The sequence below is a fragment of the Micromys minutus genome, assembly GCF_963924665.1.
Source record: "Micromys minutus genome assembly, chromosome: 3".
Taxonomy (NCBI): domain Eukaryota; kingdom Metazoa; phylum Chordata; class Mammalia; order Rodentia; family Muridae; genus Micromys; species Micromys minutus.
This window is the reverse complement of record NC_137972.1, coordinates 59,499,483-59,514,253: the sequence shown is the minus strand read 5'-3', so window position 1 is coordinate 59,514,253 and position 14,771 is coordinate 59,499,483. Positions and strand designations below refer to the sequence as shown.

At 42.2% G+C, this 14,771-nt stretch overlaps 1 protein-coding gene across 1 annotated transcript in view; it reads right to left on the bottom strand.

Moving 5' to 3' along the window:
- Positions 1–14,771, bottom strand: part of CYFIP1 (cytoplasmic FMR1 interacting protein 1) — an 87,261-nt gene that overhangs the window by 1,051 nt on the left and 71,439 nt on the right. The window contains exons 23-30 of the mRNA XM_080914257.1: positions 14,552–14,639; positions 9,875–10,018; positions 5,992–6,082; positions 3,867–3,997; positions 3,411–3,483; positions 2,716–2,810; positions 1,743–1,981; positions 1,199–1,346 (exon numbers count right to left, since the gene is read on the bottom strand). Of these exons, the coding sequence (XP_080770383.1) occupies positions 1,199–1,346; positions 1,743–1,981; positions 2,716–2,810; positions 3,411–3,483; positions 3,867–3,997; positions 5,992–6,082; positions 9,875–10,018; positions 14,552–14,639 (1,009 nt within the window). The remainder of the gene's footprint in view (positions 1–1,198; positions 1,347–1,742; positions 1,982–2,715; positions 2,811–3,410; positions 3,484–3,866; positions 3,998–5,991; positions 6,083–9,874; positions 10,019–14,551; positions 14,640–14,771) is intronic.

Sequence of the window (14,771 nt, the reverse complement as noted above, 5' to 3'; positions counted from 1 at the left end):
TTTATATATTATATATGAATATATATATTTCTAGTTTAACAGTTCTGTGGAGAGAATCTTCTAAGTCTGGATAAAGATCACAGAGACAGAACTTGAAGACACTGCTGGTTCGGCCCTCAGGAGGTAAATGTAAGAAGAGTAGACCGGAAGACGGCCTACACCTGGAGACTTGATGAGACGCTCTAATAACCCAGGGTGCTAACAACTGGCAGCAAATCTTCAGTGGAGACATTTAAGTCGGGTTAGAGAAGAAAAGCTTGTCATGCCAGTCTTACACGTCCGACTCCAAAGCCTTCAATTATCAGAATATAAAAATATATTTTAAAAATAATGTTATATAAAATAACAAAATATTACCATTTGAATATAATATATATATATAATATAATATATATATATATTATATAATATATATAATTTAACCAAATTAAAACTAAGAATTTTGAAAGTAAAAATTTTGGTTAAATTGACCTGAAATGAATACTTCAAAGACACAGCAGAAGAAAATATTCTGGTTATATTCCAGTGAGCCAATAAAGGAGGTATAGGAACTCTATAGAATAACCATTCACACATGCGCACATTGAGTTTCTAGACCCAGACTAATAATCTAAGCAGAAAAGTTTCCTAAGTTGTTGATAGGAACAATATGGCAAAAGTGGGTGGTCCCTGTCATTTGAAGGGAAAAGCATGTGAGGAATGAGCTGGAAGCAGGAAATGGACCTTGTTGCTACAGAAGAAACTGAATTCAGTCAGTGACTAAAAGGAGACTGAAAGCACATTTATCCTTCAAGGCCTCCAGGGGAACTCCTTTCAGCTTTGTGAGATGAAGCAGGGGAATCAGCTGACCGATGTAGATGTTGAAAGTGAGATGATCAATGGGAATATTTTTGTCATTAAGCCTACTGTGATAGTTCTGGGAGCAACTGAAAACCAATACAACAGAGTAAGTCATGGAAAGCAGAAGGAAGCTTAACGATATATTGAGTATTTTCTGTAATTCAGTTATGGGGAACAGAAAGCTAATAAAAGCAGTTTAAAAACCACATGGTTTAGAAGCTAGAAGACTAGAATAATGTGTCAACAATCAGAAAATATTAAAAAAAAAACTTTCTTGGGTTATATTTGTTTAGAGTGCATTATGTTTACCCTTGAATTTTATGTTAGGACAAATGTATAAAAGATTTTGTAAACCTACCACGTTTTTGATGATCTCATCTTTGCCATCGTGTTTCTGAACTTTGAGAAGATGGTAGCAGAAATCCAACACAGCAAAGCGCCGCTGCTGTCCAAGAAGTACGATGATCATGCAGCCCGCCCAGTGGAGCCCATCTCCAAAGCACTGCCTACAAGTACCGACCATTAAGGAGATTGAACAAAGATCAATGATCAGGGTACATTAGCTCCTTTGAAAAACAAGCACAAGAAGTTTGTCTAATTTTTGATAATGCAAATTTTGGGTTCCTCTACCATGCCATTTTATAGTTCACAGACCTGGGGAGAGTAATAACTTTAGGGATCTGCCACCCAGAAATTTAGAGTCAGTAGCTTCCATATACTCATGCTAAGTCCTTTCTTTGGCATCAAAGAAGGAGCCACACCTCAGTGGCATTAAACTAGTGCAATGTTTGTGTACTTTCTAAGAGTTTCATCAGCTGTACTGACTTCAAACTCCTTTCAGCAACCACCTCCCTTGCTGGTTCCCCCACTCTTCCAGAGAGTCGCAGAACACACACACTTACTCCACTGTAAACTCGTGTGTCCCCACAGGAATGCAGTAAACAAACTGCATGGCACTCCACAGTCTGTGAAACTCCACACACTCATCCACATGCATGACCCCATTACTGGGCAGGGGCCCTCTCCAGATGGGGTCATCCAGAAAGGTCCGGATCCTTGTCAGGATGACTTCAAACATGGACAGACCACAACAGAGCCGCTCCTTGGTCAGTAAGTCCCCTTCTCTTGCGATTGCAATTTGCTGCAAAAATTACATGGAGTGTTACAACCCATGGTAGAATATTGAAAGGCTAAAAAATACTACCACCAGTCAGCTTATTCCATAGTAGATAGAAAATGCTAAGTTGGCAGAACAGGGTTTTGCAGCATCAACAGATTATGTCAGTAATTACCTATATTCTAAAGATTAAAATTCCGAAGTCTAGAAGAGTGAAGTGCAGCAACTTTGCCTCCCGGTCACATGGCAATTTCCAAAGATATTTCTAGTAGTCACAAAGAAAACAAAAAACTGGCTTCTCAAAGCCAGCAATGCCACTGAACAGAGGCCATAAAACAACTTCACACAAAAACAAAAATCCTGGTTCAGAATGGCAATGGTCCAGTTATGTATGCCAGATCTAAGGTAAACTTGATTCTTGTATCTTGCTTTTTGTCACAATTTCTTCTAAGAAGAAACCCTATTTAAAAAGCTGTGGGGGCAGTGGTGGTGCACACTTGGGAAGCAGAGGCAGGTGGATCACTATGAATTTAAGGCCAGCCTGGTTTACAGAGCAAGTTTCAGGATAGCTAAAGCTACACAGAAACCCTATCTTAAAAGAAGAGGTGGGGGAGGGTTGTTCATGAAAGGGTGGAGTATGACAGCAGGCGACATCCGATTGAAGTCAGGCTGTTTCTGCTCCCCATCCCTGACCCTCCCAACTCCTGAGATGATTTTCTACCCAGTATACAATTCCTAGCAACCACAGCATCACTTACCTGTGGGGTCCCCAGCCTTTCAATCAGCGGAACAAGATGAAGTGGGGCGTACTTAGATTCTAGTCTTTTCATTTTGGCATCGACTCTCTCCCCCTCTGTATTGGAAAATACATTGTTATGCTCTGTCCTTATGTAAGATTTTTAAATTGCCAAAGTTTAATTTTTAATAGAAATTTAAAGTTAACTCCATAGACACAGGTTCTTTTTGGGAAGAGCATATTGTAGTACCTTAAAGTATACAGTATATTAAAACAGCTTATTTATGCATTTATTTATGCAGTGTAATCATTTAGAATCTGCTTTCAGCTTGGACTAGTTTAACTTTTTCATGCAATTATCAACAGAATGGAAGAACATGGAAGAGTTTATATTTAATGTGCAGTTTTCAAAATTCACTGAAAATTCTAAACATGATGTAAAGCAAAATAGTACAATGAACCTCTTTTCTCATCATCCACTGTGACCATCAACTTGGTGGCCATGTTTTTATTATCTCCACTTACCTGTTTCTGTGTTATTTTGAAATGGATCCTAGATATCATTAGAGTTAGAAATGCTTGAGTTAATGAGTTCTAACCAGGTTGGACACTCCAAACAGGTACTAGCATAACTGAACATTGGTCTTTTCTGTTTGCACAGTGTAAGTACTACTCCTTTACGTGCAGTGTGGACTCTGGCTTATGATGCAGACTCACCTTTTACGTGGACTCGAGGCAAGATGTTCTGGAAAGGAGCTGCATGCAACAGGTCACAGACTTCTTCTAAAGACTAAAACAGTAGAAAAAGTTATCCCAGGAAGAGTAGCTCACAGTGAGAAAGATTATAAGTGTCTGGCGGAGAAAAGTTACACTTTTCCCAGTTTAGAAAAATAAACACTGGATTGTTCACAGCATTTCCTGGAATAGTGTTAGTGTCCTGTTGAGCTACTTTTCTGGTCCACTGGAAAAAATCACTCTTTAAACAGAGAAACAATATATTTTTGTTTTGTAAATGTAGCAAACCAAAAAACCAGCTATGAAAAAATGATGATCCTTTACTACATTGCCTACCTCACACCCTTACAAAGAGAGCACAGAAGGAAAAGAAGAAAACATTTGTCACCAGCAGTGAAAACTTCGGCCCAGCTAGGGTGGGCTGACCTGAGAACTCACCAGGCTTTGCTCGATGAGCAGGCAGAAGAGAACAGCATTTCCCACCTCCCGCAGGTTCTGGAAGCACACTGTTTTCAGCTCTGCATACTCTACAATGTCCTTCAGCTGGTGGTGGAAGAACTCCAGGATGCCTGCGGCAGCAGAAGTAAGTGTCAGGGTTTCAGGAACAGCACTAGCACCTGCCATTCCGACACTGCCTGGTCATGGAGACTGCCACATGCTCCCAGCAACAATGGTTGCTCAGTCAACTCTATGTTCAGAGAAGGCAACTGTGACAGAGAATGCCAATGTACCAAAAGAATAAAGGAGAGTCCAGAACATCATCCCTAGTGGATTCAGATAAGGAATTTGATAAACTCAGTGGATCTCTACAGGCATAGAAAGCAGTGTGTCTAATTTGATAAAGAGTATAAAAACCCTCCAGCTTATTTTATATTGGTGGGAAAACCTGGCACACTTTTTCTCTGAGTTCTCACAGTATTTAAGTAAATCTTTGCCAATGCCTAGACAACACAGAATTGTCCCAAGAAGACAGAAGCCAACATGGCTGACTTGAGTCATTACTTTCAATGCTAACCTGGTCAAGAATGGACAGACATCTAAGACAACCTAGTACAAGCCCAAATTACCCTAAGAACAAAGTTGGATTCAACATACTTCAATTTAACCACATAAAACGTAGGTTGGCCCTAAAAGTCTTCTTAAGGATTCACCATCCTGATCACCTCAGAGAGCCCATGCCTCCTGTTCCTGCTATTTCCCACTTGTCAGTACAACTCCCTAGCTACCCACTGTAATAGAGACCCGTTCACCTGGGTTATCCCTCAGCAAGCATGAACAAAGTTACTGCTGTGAACTACTGATTTGTGCTCTACCAAGACTCATGGCTTTCTCTTCAGCATTTAATTTTCTATCTGTAGTCTTACTACCTTACCTGCTTTCTCTCAGTGAACCAAAACATGATTCTTCTAAGCCAGGTTCATGCTGATGGTTATTTTATGATAGCAGAGGAGTTCCCTCAAATGCCAACTGTATCTGGGAGCTCAGCCGTATCAGCAGGCTAGTCAAGAGGATGACAACACGAGTCATTCACGTGTGGCCTCCTATGTGTGAGTAAGACTAGAGGAGCACATGGGGAAGAGTAGTGAAGTATGCCTTTATGGGTATATGGTGTTTTCAGACAACTAGAATATGATGTAATGAACAAATTCGTCTCTTGAATAATGGCATTAGTAAGAGGTAAGGAAAGATGGGGCCTGGCTGGAGAAGCCAGCCACTGGGACCACAGGTGCTATATTTTGCCCTGGACTCTTTGTAAGCCCTTTCTCTACTTTTTGTTTGCCACAAGGCAAACAGCCTCTTTAATATGCTGCTTATCGTGATGTTTCATCTTGAAACATGTAGCCAACTGTTCATGAACAGAACCCTCTGAAACTGAGCCAAAATAAATCTTTCTTGCCCTAAGTTGCTTTTCAGAGGTATTTTGGTCACAGTGATACAGAATACACTTAACTGATGCCTGGTTATAAAAGGCACTTTGATGTGACAAAGGTTTGTAGAGCCGAGACTGATCCTAAAGCAACACTGAGATCATTATGGATGTTTATCTGGATGGCATTATACCAGCCTGCAGCAAGTCTTGGAGGTTGATCTAGAAGTACACATCCAAGGACTTTTGGTTCTTACAGCCTGTGAGCCAGATAAGGCACAATGTTTTACAGACCAACAAGACTATCTAATGGGTAAGAGGCCAGAGGGAGGGTACAGGAAGCAAAGCCTTGTGGCTGCTTTTGAGTGCTTTTCCCCAGTAAGAGGGCAATAGGATCTGGTAGTTAAGCTCCCTCTGCCTTTCTTGGTAGGTGATTATTTTCTGGGATAACAATATGTTCAATATCCCATTATCAAAATCCTTGCTAGCTGACAAGCTGGGTCCCTTGGTTCTTCAGCCACAAATAATGATCCCAAAGCCCTACCCAGTTGTTAGGTGTGTTTGTTTGTTCTACTCTGAACAGGAAAATTCTGGTTTGGGCTTCTTTCAAATCTGATCCTTCTCAATAGCTTTCAACTTGACTCCTTCCTCATGAGGGATGTGCTCAATGAGGGTACTCCAGACAGCCTTGCTCACCAGGAGAGCCGTACTCATGCCGGGGAAGGCGGCAGATCTTAGGCATCACTTCCATCAGAGTTTTCACATACTGCAGGATTGTGCCTTGCAGCTGCAAGAGACAAAGACTGTTAGATATCATCCTCCATTCTCATAGAAGGCCCTAGTCAGTGTGTGTTCTGAAAACCAGCTCATGAACAAAATACAGGTATGACTAAAACTACAGTCAGTTTGGCTAGCGAATGGAATCCCACCTGGGAAAATAGAGCGCCCTCTATTGGGTGTCTATAGACAACTATATTCACACTCTAAAATACAGCTCCCTTTCCTTTTCTTTCTTTTTTTGATTTATTTATCTTATGTATGTGAGGACATGAGTATGTTGCTTTCTTCAGACACACCAGAGGAGAGCATCAGATCATATTACAGATGGTTGTGAGCTGCCATGTGTATTGAACTGAGGACCTGTGGAAGACCAGTCAGTGCTCTTAACCACTGAGCCATCTCTCCAGCCCTCCGGCTCCCTTTCTAACACATGAAGTGGTAGGAAATGGAGCAGAAGAGTTCACGTTCCCATGTAGCGTCTGCTGACCTACTGCCAACACCAAGAGTGCCAGCAGCTCCAGGAGCCGTAGCCTCTATTTCCTCCAACAGGCTTAGGACGGCTTCTAGGCTAGACCATGTCACCTCTTGGTTTTGCCATATGAGGTCTGCATTCCTAATTCTTCCCCAATTTTCAAGAATTTCAGGGCAGATCAGTCCATAAACTGTGAGTGGTTCCCATGATCACAGATGTGCGAATGACCAGACTTTTACATTCTAGTTAAGTGTGATGGTTTGGATGAAAATGGTTCCTATAGGCTCATCTATCTGAATGCTTAGTCACCAGGAAGTTGTGATATCTGAAAAAGAGTAGAAAGATTAGGAGGTGTGGCCTTGTTGGAGGAAGTGTGTTGCTGGACACTAGGCTTTGGGTTTCAAAAGTCCACGCCAGCCCATTGTTGCTGTTTATGCCCAGTTCTCAGCTGGATTTCTAGCACCAAGGCTGGCCAGCGTGCTGCTTCCTTCTCTGCTATGAACATAATGAACTAATCCTCTGAAACTCTAAGCAAGCCTTGGTCATTCATGGTGTATCCTCACAACAATCAAACAGTAACTAAATCAGTGCATACAACCCATGTTAGAACCCCACAACTCCTCAGAGCTGTTAGCCTTTGCTGAGTCTTAAGTTCAAGACAATGCCATGTCTTTGATGGACTGAGGTTGTCCTCAGGTGGTCACATTCAGATTCAAACATTCTTTTCACTTAGCGGGCTCTACAGCATAGTTTATGTCAACTTTAAACAAGCTAGAGTCATTTAGGAGGACAGACCCAATTGAGACAATGCTTCCATTAAGACTGGACTGTAGGTAAATCTGTACAGTATTTTCTTTCTGGATTTTTTTAAAGATTTGTTTATTCATTTTATGTATTTGAGTACACTGCTGCTCCCTTCAGACACACCAGAAGAGAGCTACCATGTGGTTGCTGGGAATTGAACTCAGGGCCTCTGGAAGAGCAGTCAGTGCTCTTAACCACTGAGCCATCTCTCCAAGCTCCAGTATTTTCTTGATTGATGACTGAGGTGGGAGGGCCCAGTTCACTGTTGACAGTGCCACCCCCTGGCCAGATGGCCCTAGGTGCTATCAGGTAGCAGGCTGAGCAAGCCACCAGGGGCAAGCACTTCCCCCAGATCTCTGCATTACTTCCTTGAAACAGATTCCTGCCTTGAGTTCTTGCCCCAACTCCCTTCAGTGATGGGCTGTGACTGAATCATGAAAGTTGAAATAAACATTTTCTTCCCAAGTAGCTTTTGGCCAGTGTTTTATCACAGAAATAGAACCCTAACAAAAACATGGCCAGATCACGGAAAACATGAAAGTCCGTTCCTAAAGAAATACACTTTCCCAAAAAGGTAAATAAGGGAAGAATAGGTAACAGCTCAATGATGGAACACATGTGTAAGACTCACAGCACTATAAAAGAATAAATTGTGAGGGATGAGAAGATAACTCAATTCATAATGTGTTTGCCGTGCAAGAATAATGATCTAAGTTCAAGCCCCAAAACATACATTAAAAATAACAATAAAAAGGGAACAATGCAGCACATTTGTAATCTCAGCACGGGGAAGACAGGGAGAGTGGTTCCCTGGGGTATTTTCGTCCAGTCTAGCCTTCTTGGCTAGTTCCATTCCAGTGCAATACTCTGCCTCATAAAACAAGGTGGGAACAAAGGAGATGGCTTATGGGTAAGAATGCTTGCTCCGAAAGTACACAGATCTGAGATCATACAGCCTCTCTACATGAGGACATGGGGGGGAGGGGTTGGCCTATATAGGACATCATTTTCCCTTTTCAAAAACCTGTGCTATAAGGCTTTGTACTGGCCAATTTTATGTTTACTTGATACAAGCTAGAGTCACTGGAAAGTAGGAAGCCTCAACTGGGAGAATGCTTCAATAAGATGGGGCTATAGGCATATAGGCAGGCCTGTAGAGTATTTTCTGGATCAGTGACTGATGTAGGAGGGCTACACCCTAGTGTGGGTGGGGCCACCCCTTGGCAAGTGTTCTGAGTCCTATGGGAAAGCAGGCTGAGTGCCATGAGGAACAAGCCAGTGAACAGCACCTGTCCATGGCCTGTATGTCAGCCTCCAGTTTCCTGCTCTGCTTCAGTTCCTGTCCTGACTTCTTTGATGATGAACAGTGCTGTGGAAGTGTAAGAAAAACAAAAAACCTTTCCCCTTATTTTGCCTTGGGTTTCGGTGTTTATCATAGCTGTGGTAACAATATGAGGCAGGCTTCTGTACAGATGTCATGTGTGCAACTCTGACCACACGCTGACGTAACACACGTGCAGCTAATCTAAGCCCTTCACTCACATTTGTCTCCAGAATGAAGGCACACAGCACTTGCTTCACCCAACTATGCAGCTCACTTTCATCTGTCAGGAGCCTTCTCACTGCAGCACTTGTGAAGAATGACCCCACAGCTGAAGTACCTCCCTAGTGACTGTCCCTGCCCACCATGAATGCCTGAGGGTCTGTAAACGTAAAGTTCCTGCGGTCATGATCTCCACTTACCGCCAAACAGAGATCTGTGTTTTATGAAAACTTCACAATTAAAAAAAAATATTTATAGAATCAAGCACTAGAGAGATGACTTGCTAATTAATAAGACTTGCTCACTTGGGTCAGAGGATCCTTGTTTGGTTCCCAGAATCTCGATATCTACCACAGACGACCACCAACAGAAACAAACTGGAGAAAGCAGACTGTGGCAAGCATCTTTTGACTGGGATTTTGTCTTCTATTTTGTTTTTCAACCCTCTCAAGTCTAGGGTAAAAGTAGTTGTCTTTGGTAAGATGGGAATCACTTCTGCATATAAGAAGCAATGCTCTCTTATGATAAACAGTATCTTGATTATAAAACATTCCTGAAGCCTGATGGTGCAGATCTGTAATACTAGCAATCTGAGGCCAGCTTCCACTAAATATGTCTCAGACTTTATCTCAGACAGATAGACACAACAAAAAGTTACTAATCAGTCCAGTAACTTTAACCTTTCCTTTTGGGGGACCAGGGGTGTTATCTGTAAGAGACGGATCAGATCCTGTTAGGTTCTCTAGGCTAGTCTGCAACTCCTGGGTTTAAGCAAAACTCCTGCCTCAGTCTCGTGAGGACCAGGCAGTACAGTGACATATTTACCATTCTCTTTAGTTAGAAAAAACGTCTAAAGCTCAGCTGAATCATTTTTCTGTTTGAGCCACACATCCCAGACAGAAAGAGAAGATGCCCAGGGCTGACTTTGACTACCCCAATGAATTCATGGTACAGGGAAAACTCATTACAGGAAAACTCACCAGGCTCTTGACAACCTTCAGCAGCTCTTCCATGACGACTGCAATGCCCTGGTAGCCAAGCAGTCGGCAGATGACTTGGAAGTGAGGAGGCCCCACAAAGTTCCGGTAGCTGCCATAAATGCTTGAGTAGGCTAGGTTCAAAGCCTGGGGAAAGAGGACCGGTTTCAACATTGTTCTCAACATTCATGCAGTTGGCATCTGGAGATGAGTTCAATTTTTACACATCTGAAATTAAGAGGAATGACTTCCCTCATAGCTTATACTGCCCTTACCGATGCAGAGGTTTTCACCTTCTTAAGGAGCAAACTGTGAGCACAGAAGCTAATGGGACAGTGGGAGCTGTCCTCTGAAGGCTGACAGGAGCAGTCCCCAGGGGTAGGTGATGAATGATTGTTATGCAGGAAGGGTCTCTAACCTTGTGGAAGGACCAGGTATGGAGAGCGGAGAGATGTCAAATTAAAGGACTTCATATTCTTCAATGTATCTTCTCAATTTCCCTTAAAACCTCTTGGACCTGGTGGCTTCTGCCCTCACACAGCATTGTGGTGATGGCCCCTCTGATCCTGTGTTATGACATGGGCGCTGGGGTCTTGAACTCAGATCTTCATGTCTGCACAGCAAGTACTCTTACCCAGAGAACCACTTCCACTGCCTGTCTTAACTTTTACAAATTAGTTTCTAGACTGAGTTTGCTGTGCCTATGATTTTAACTCCAGATTTAAGTTTTCTTTTAAGTTTATTTTGCAGCTCAAGATATGGTATGGCCTGGTAAATGCCCATGGCCACCTGAAAGCACGTGCTGTGTGAGAGTTGAGGTTCAGCTCTTCATTACTGCTCTTTTGTTTCAACACATCTGCTAGTTACTGAGAGAAGAGTTGAAGTTCTTGTGTATAGCCTGAGTCTCATTTCTCCTCTTAAAAATGAGTTTTAGTTTCTGTGTGGAAGCTCTCACTGGCATATAAACATGCGGAATTGGCATATCCTAAGTATTTTCCCTAGGAAAGTCCTTTGCCTGGAAGTCTAGCTTATCTTGTATTAATATAGCCACACCTGCTTTGTTCTAATACTTGGATCACACATCTTTTCCTATTCTCACCTTTACCTTCTGGTATCATAAACTGAATCCAAGCCAAGCTGAGCATATAGCTGAGCTAAGAATCTGTGTTTGTTTTTCTCCTGAGAATCAAACCCAAGACCTCATACACACTAAGCACATATCTACCACAGACTACATGCTGTTCCCAGTCCTCTTTTAATCCATACTCCTAATCTCTGTCTTTTGAATGAATTTAGGCTGTTTGCACATTCACACACTGGCCTTGTGAGATGCAAGCCTACTGTTCTCATTTTCTTCCTGTTCTCTGTTTCCTATTCTTCTGTTTCAGTCTTCCTACATTCCCACTGGGTTTTTGAAAACAGTTTTCAGAATTCTGTTTTGGGGCTAAAGAGAAGGAGATCACTGGCTGCTCTTCTAGAGATCCCAAGTTCAGTTCCCAGCAACCACATGGCGGCTCGCAGGCGTCTATAATGGGATCTGATGCCCCTTTTGGAATGAACGCGTACATGTAGATAGAGTACTCATACATAAAATAAATAAGTCTTTAAAAAATATAGTAAGAAACAGAATTCCATTTTGATTCATCTATAGTATTTTTGAGTACAAGTCTTCATATAGTTATTTTGCTAAGTCTACTGTTACCAGTGCTCACCACTTTGAACTTCTGGTCCCTCGGTCCTTCCCTTGACTACTTACTGTTGAGCATGTGCTACACGTACAGTGGGAACCTCATGAAGGCTACAAGGAAAGGCATCTTTGCATCATCTCCTAGGAGCTTACTCCTTAAATATTCATTGTGTTACTAGCTGATAAGGCTTTTTTACATCTGGAACACATGGCGTATTAGCTTCTTTAGATCATTTAGGCAAACATATTTACTATAATAACTGATTTTCTCTGACAGGATTCAGAAGACAGCTGGTCACACAGGTAGTATGTGCCTACCTCCCAGCTCTAGGGAAGCCTTTGACCTGAAAATCTGGATGGCTTCTCCTCCCTGGGCAGAAACACATGACGTGTCTGTTCAGCCTCTGAAGGCAAATTCACCTCCCCCTGATCCATCTTTTGCCCGTGTGGCCCCTGCTTTGTCCTCTTGCTGTATAACCCTGTAAGCTATGAACATATATATATAAGCCCTGAGTCCTTCATGAATCACAGACACATGACTTGTCATGGACCCCTACAATAAGAGCCTATATTGCTCATAAAAGACTGGCTACACAGAGCACACCAAGAGCAAAGATCCTGCCTAAGCAGTGCCAACGCCTACAGCCTTATCATATCAGATCACACTTGAAAGAAGCAGAATCAGGTCAGGTCACATGACCCCTCCCTCAGGATCCTCCTTGAAGTCTACCATTGTGTTCATTGCTTGAAAAACAAACAACAAAACTTGAAAACTATTAGTGAACTGGCTTGACTTCCTGTTACAAGTGACAATGTTCATTCCCAGAGCAGCCCTGCCTGTGGCCAATGGCTGTAGAGGAACCAGTGTTCAGTACATCCTTGGTCCCTGGCTTCTTGACCCAAGTGGGTGTTTAGTTACTCAATGGATTAGGCTAATCTCAAAAAGGAATGGGGAGACTGCTTTGTTTCTCAGAGGACAAGGTTGTAAATGCTGTTCTTAAAATATTTAGACTCTGAGGATGTCCAAACTCACAGCACTACTCAAGACTCTGTTGCCCAAGTCTCAGCCAGGAGACTAGAGATGACAGCCTCACTAAGCCCGACCTAGGTCTCCTAGGTTCCATGGCGTGAGGTGAGAGCTACAGATCTGCTGGATGAAGCCACAAACATGCAAGAACAGGAGAGCAGAGGTGATGGAAAGGAAAGGGTTAGGAACATCTTCCTGTGCCAGGCATGGTGGTACACACCTGTAACTGCATCTGAGACGCAGCAGCAGAGGGAACAATAGCTCAAGGTCCATACAGTGGGTTCAAGGCAAGTCTATGCTGCACGAGACCCTGACTCAAAAAAGAAACCAAAGTCCCTCCAGGTTATTTCTTTTTCTATTTTTCAGATCTAACGAATGGGTTTGTTATTTGCAGGCTGTCCTGGGTTTTGTCCAATAACACAGATCTGTGAGGCATTTTCATTAAAAAGAAAAAACCAATTTACCCATGTATTTATTATGTATTTACATATGTATCTAATGTAGGAGTGCTCTGTCTGCTGTACACCTGCATGCCAGAAGAAGGCATCAAATTCTTTCAAATATGGTCAGAAGCCACCATGTGGTTGTTGGGAAGTGAATTCAAGTCCTCTGGAAGAGCAGTCAGTGTTCTTAAGCCAGCGCAGAAGCCCAGCCTGTGTGACATTACCTATTTGTTTGTATGTAAATCCTATAATTAAAATTACCTTTCTTCCCCGTCTCTCTCTCTCTCTCTCTCTCTCTCTCTCTCTCTCTCTCTCTCTCTCTCTGTATGTGTGTGATAATGTAAGAAATGTACAATTTCTACCAAACCACATTAGAAAATGATAAAGAAGTCACTGGGTGGAAATTAAAATTCCTCCAGAGCCAGGATTTGTTGAAATCAAAGTATTTGTTCTGGGTTTCATTGTACTATGCTAAAAACCCTGTTCAGTTTGTTTCACATTACTTCAAATTAGCCAAGGTAAGAACATGAGGCTGAGCTCTGACTACTCACACAAGACCCTTTAGCATTAGAAATAAAAGCCAAGGCAGACTCTGGCTAGGTGTGCTTGCCTTTTTGATCTGATGTGCCTATGCACCCCTCCTCAGAATTAAAGTGCTGCCCAAATACGTCAGAATATGTGGTTATTTTCTTGGGACCGGAGATCCACTTCTAACATGACTAGAAAGGAGACCATGAAATAGAGGATGAGATCTAAGGTGTGTGTGTGTGTGTGTGTGTGTGTGTGTGTGGTGGTGGTGGGGTGTATCCCAGAATACATGTGACATGAAAAAAGAAGGGCGAGGAAAGGCACTAGCCAGAGAGAGCAGCACATTAGAACAAAGCATAACAAACCACATGCGTGAGATGCTGTAACAACCTACCGTTTGTATGCTAAGTCAAAACAATTGACTCTTGACTCATAAAAGTAATTCTTTTTCTGGCTAGGTATTAAGTGCTAGAAGTCCCCATTCTTCTCTTTCTGCTTTTTCTACTTCTAGCAAGGAAAAAAAAATTTTTTTTTAAAAAGTCACTTCTGAAAAGCTAAAGCTAGGTTCCCTCTGGAAGTCTAGCTAGCCAGTACAAATATAATCTAAGTCTCATCAAAGACTAAAAAGAAACACCTTTCTGTCTCAGCTTCTTACCAACTTAACACAGCCTAGAGTTATCTGAGAAAGGGAACCTCAACTAAGAAGCAAGTCTGTGGGGTGTTCTTGTGAGTAAGAATAATATGGGAGGGTCCAGGCCATTGGGGACAGGACCACCCCTTAGTGGGTAGACCTGGGTGCTGTAAGGAAGCAGGCTGAGCAAGCCAGTAAGCGTGTTTCTCTCTGTCTTTTCCTTCAGTTCCTGCCTCCAGTTTCTTGCTCTGACTTGCCTTCAGGATGGATTACAATTGTAAGCTGAAATAAACACTTTCCCTTCCCAGTGTTGGTCAGGTGCTTACCACAGCAATAGAAATCTATCATTACATAAACAGCCTACCTTGGATCCATGAAGATACTGAGGCTGTGCATTAGGTTGTTTGTCTCTTTGAAATTCCTGAGAAAATGGTAATACTGTCCGAACAAACCTAAAAGAGAAAGATTACAAGGAGAAATGAAACCAAATTTAATAGCAATTCTTTAGCTTCAAATGTCTTATTGTGTATCTTAAATCTTTCTCATGGTTACCTGGTAACATCGTATAGGAAAATATATATAAA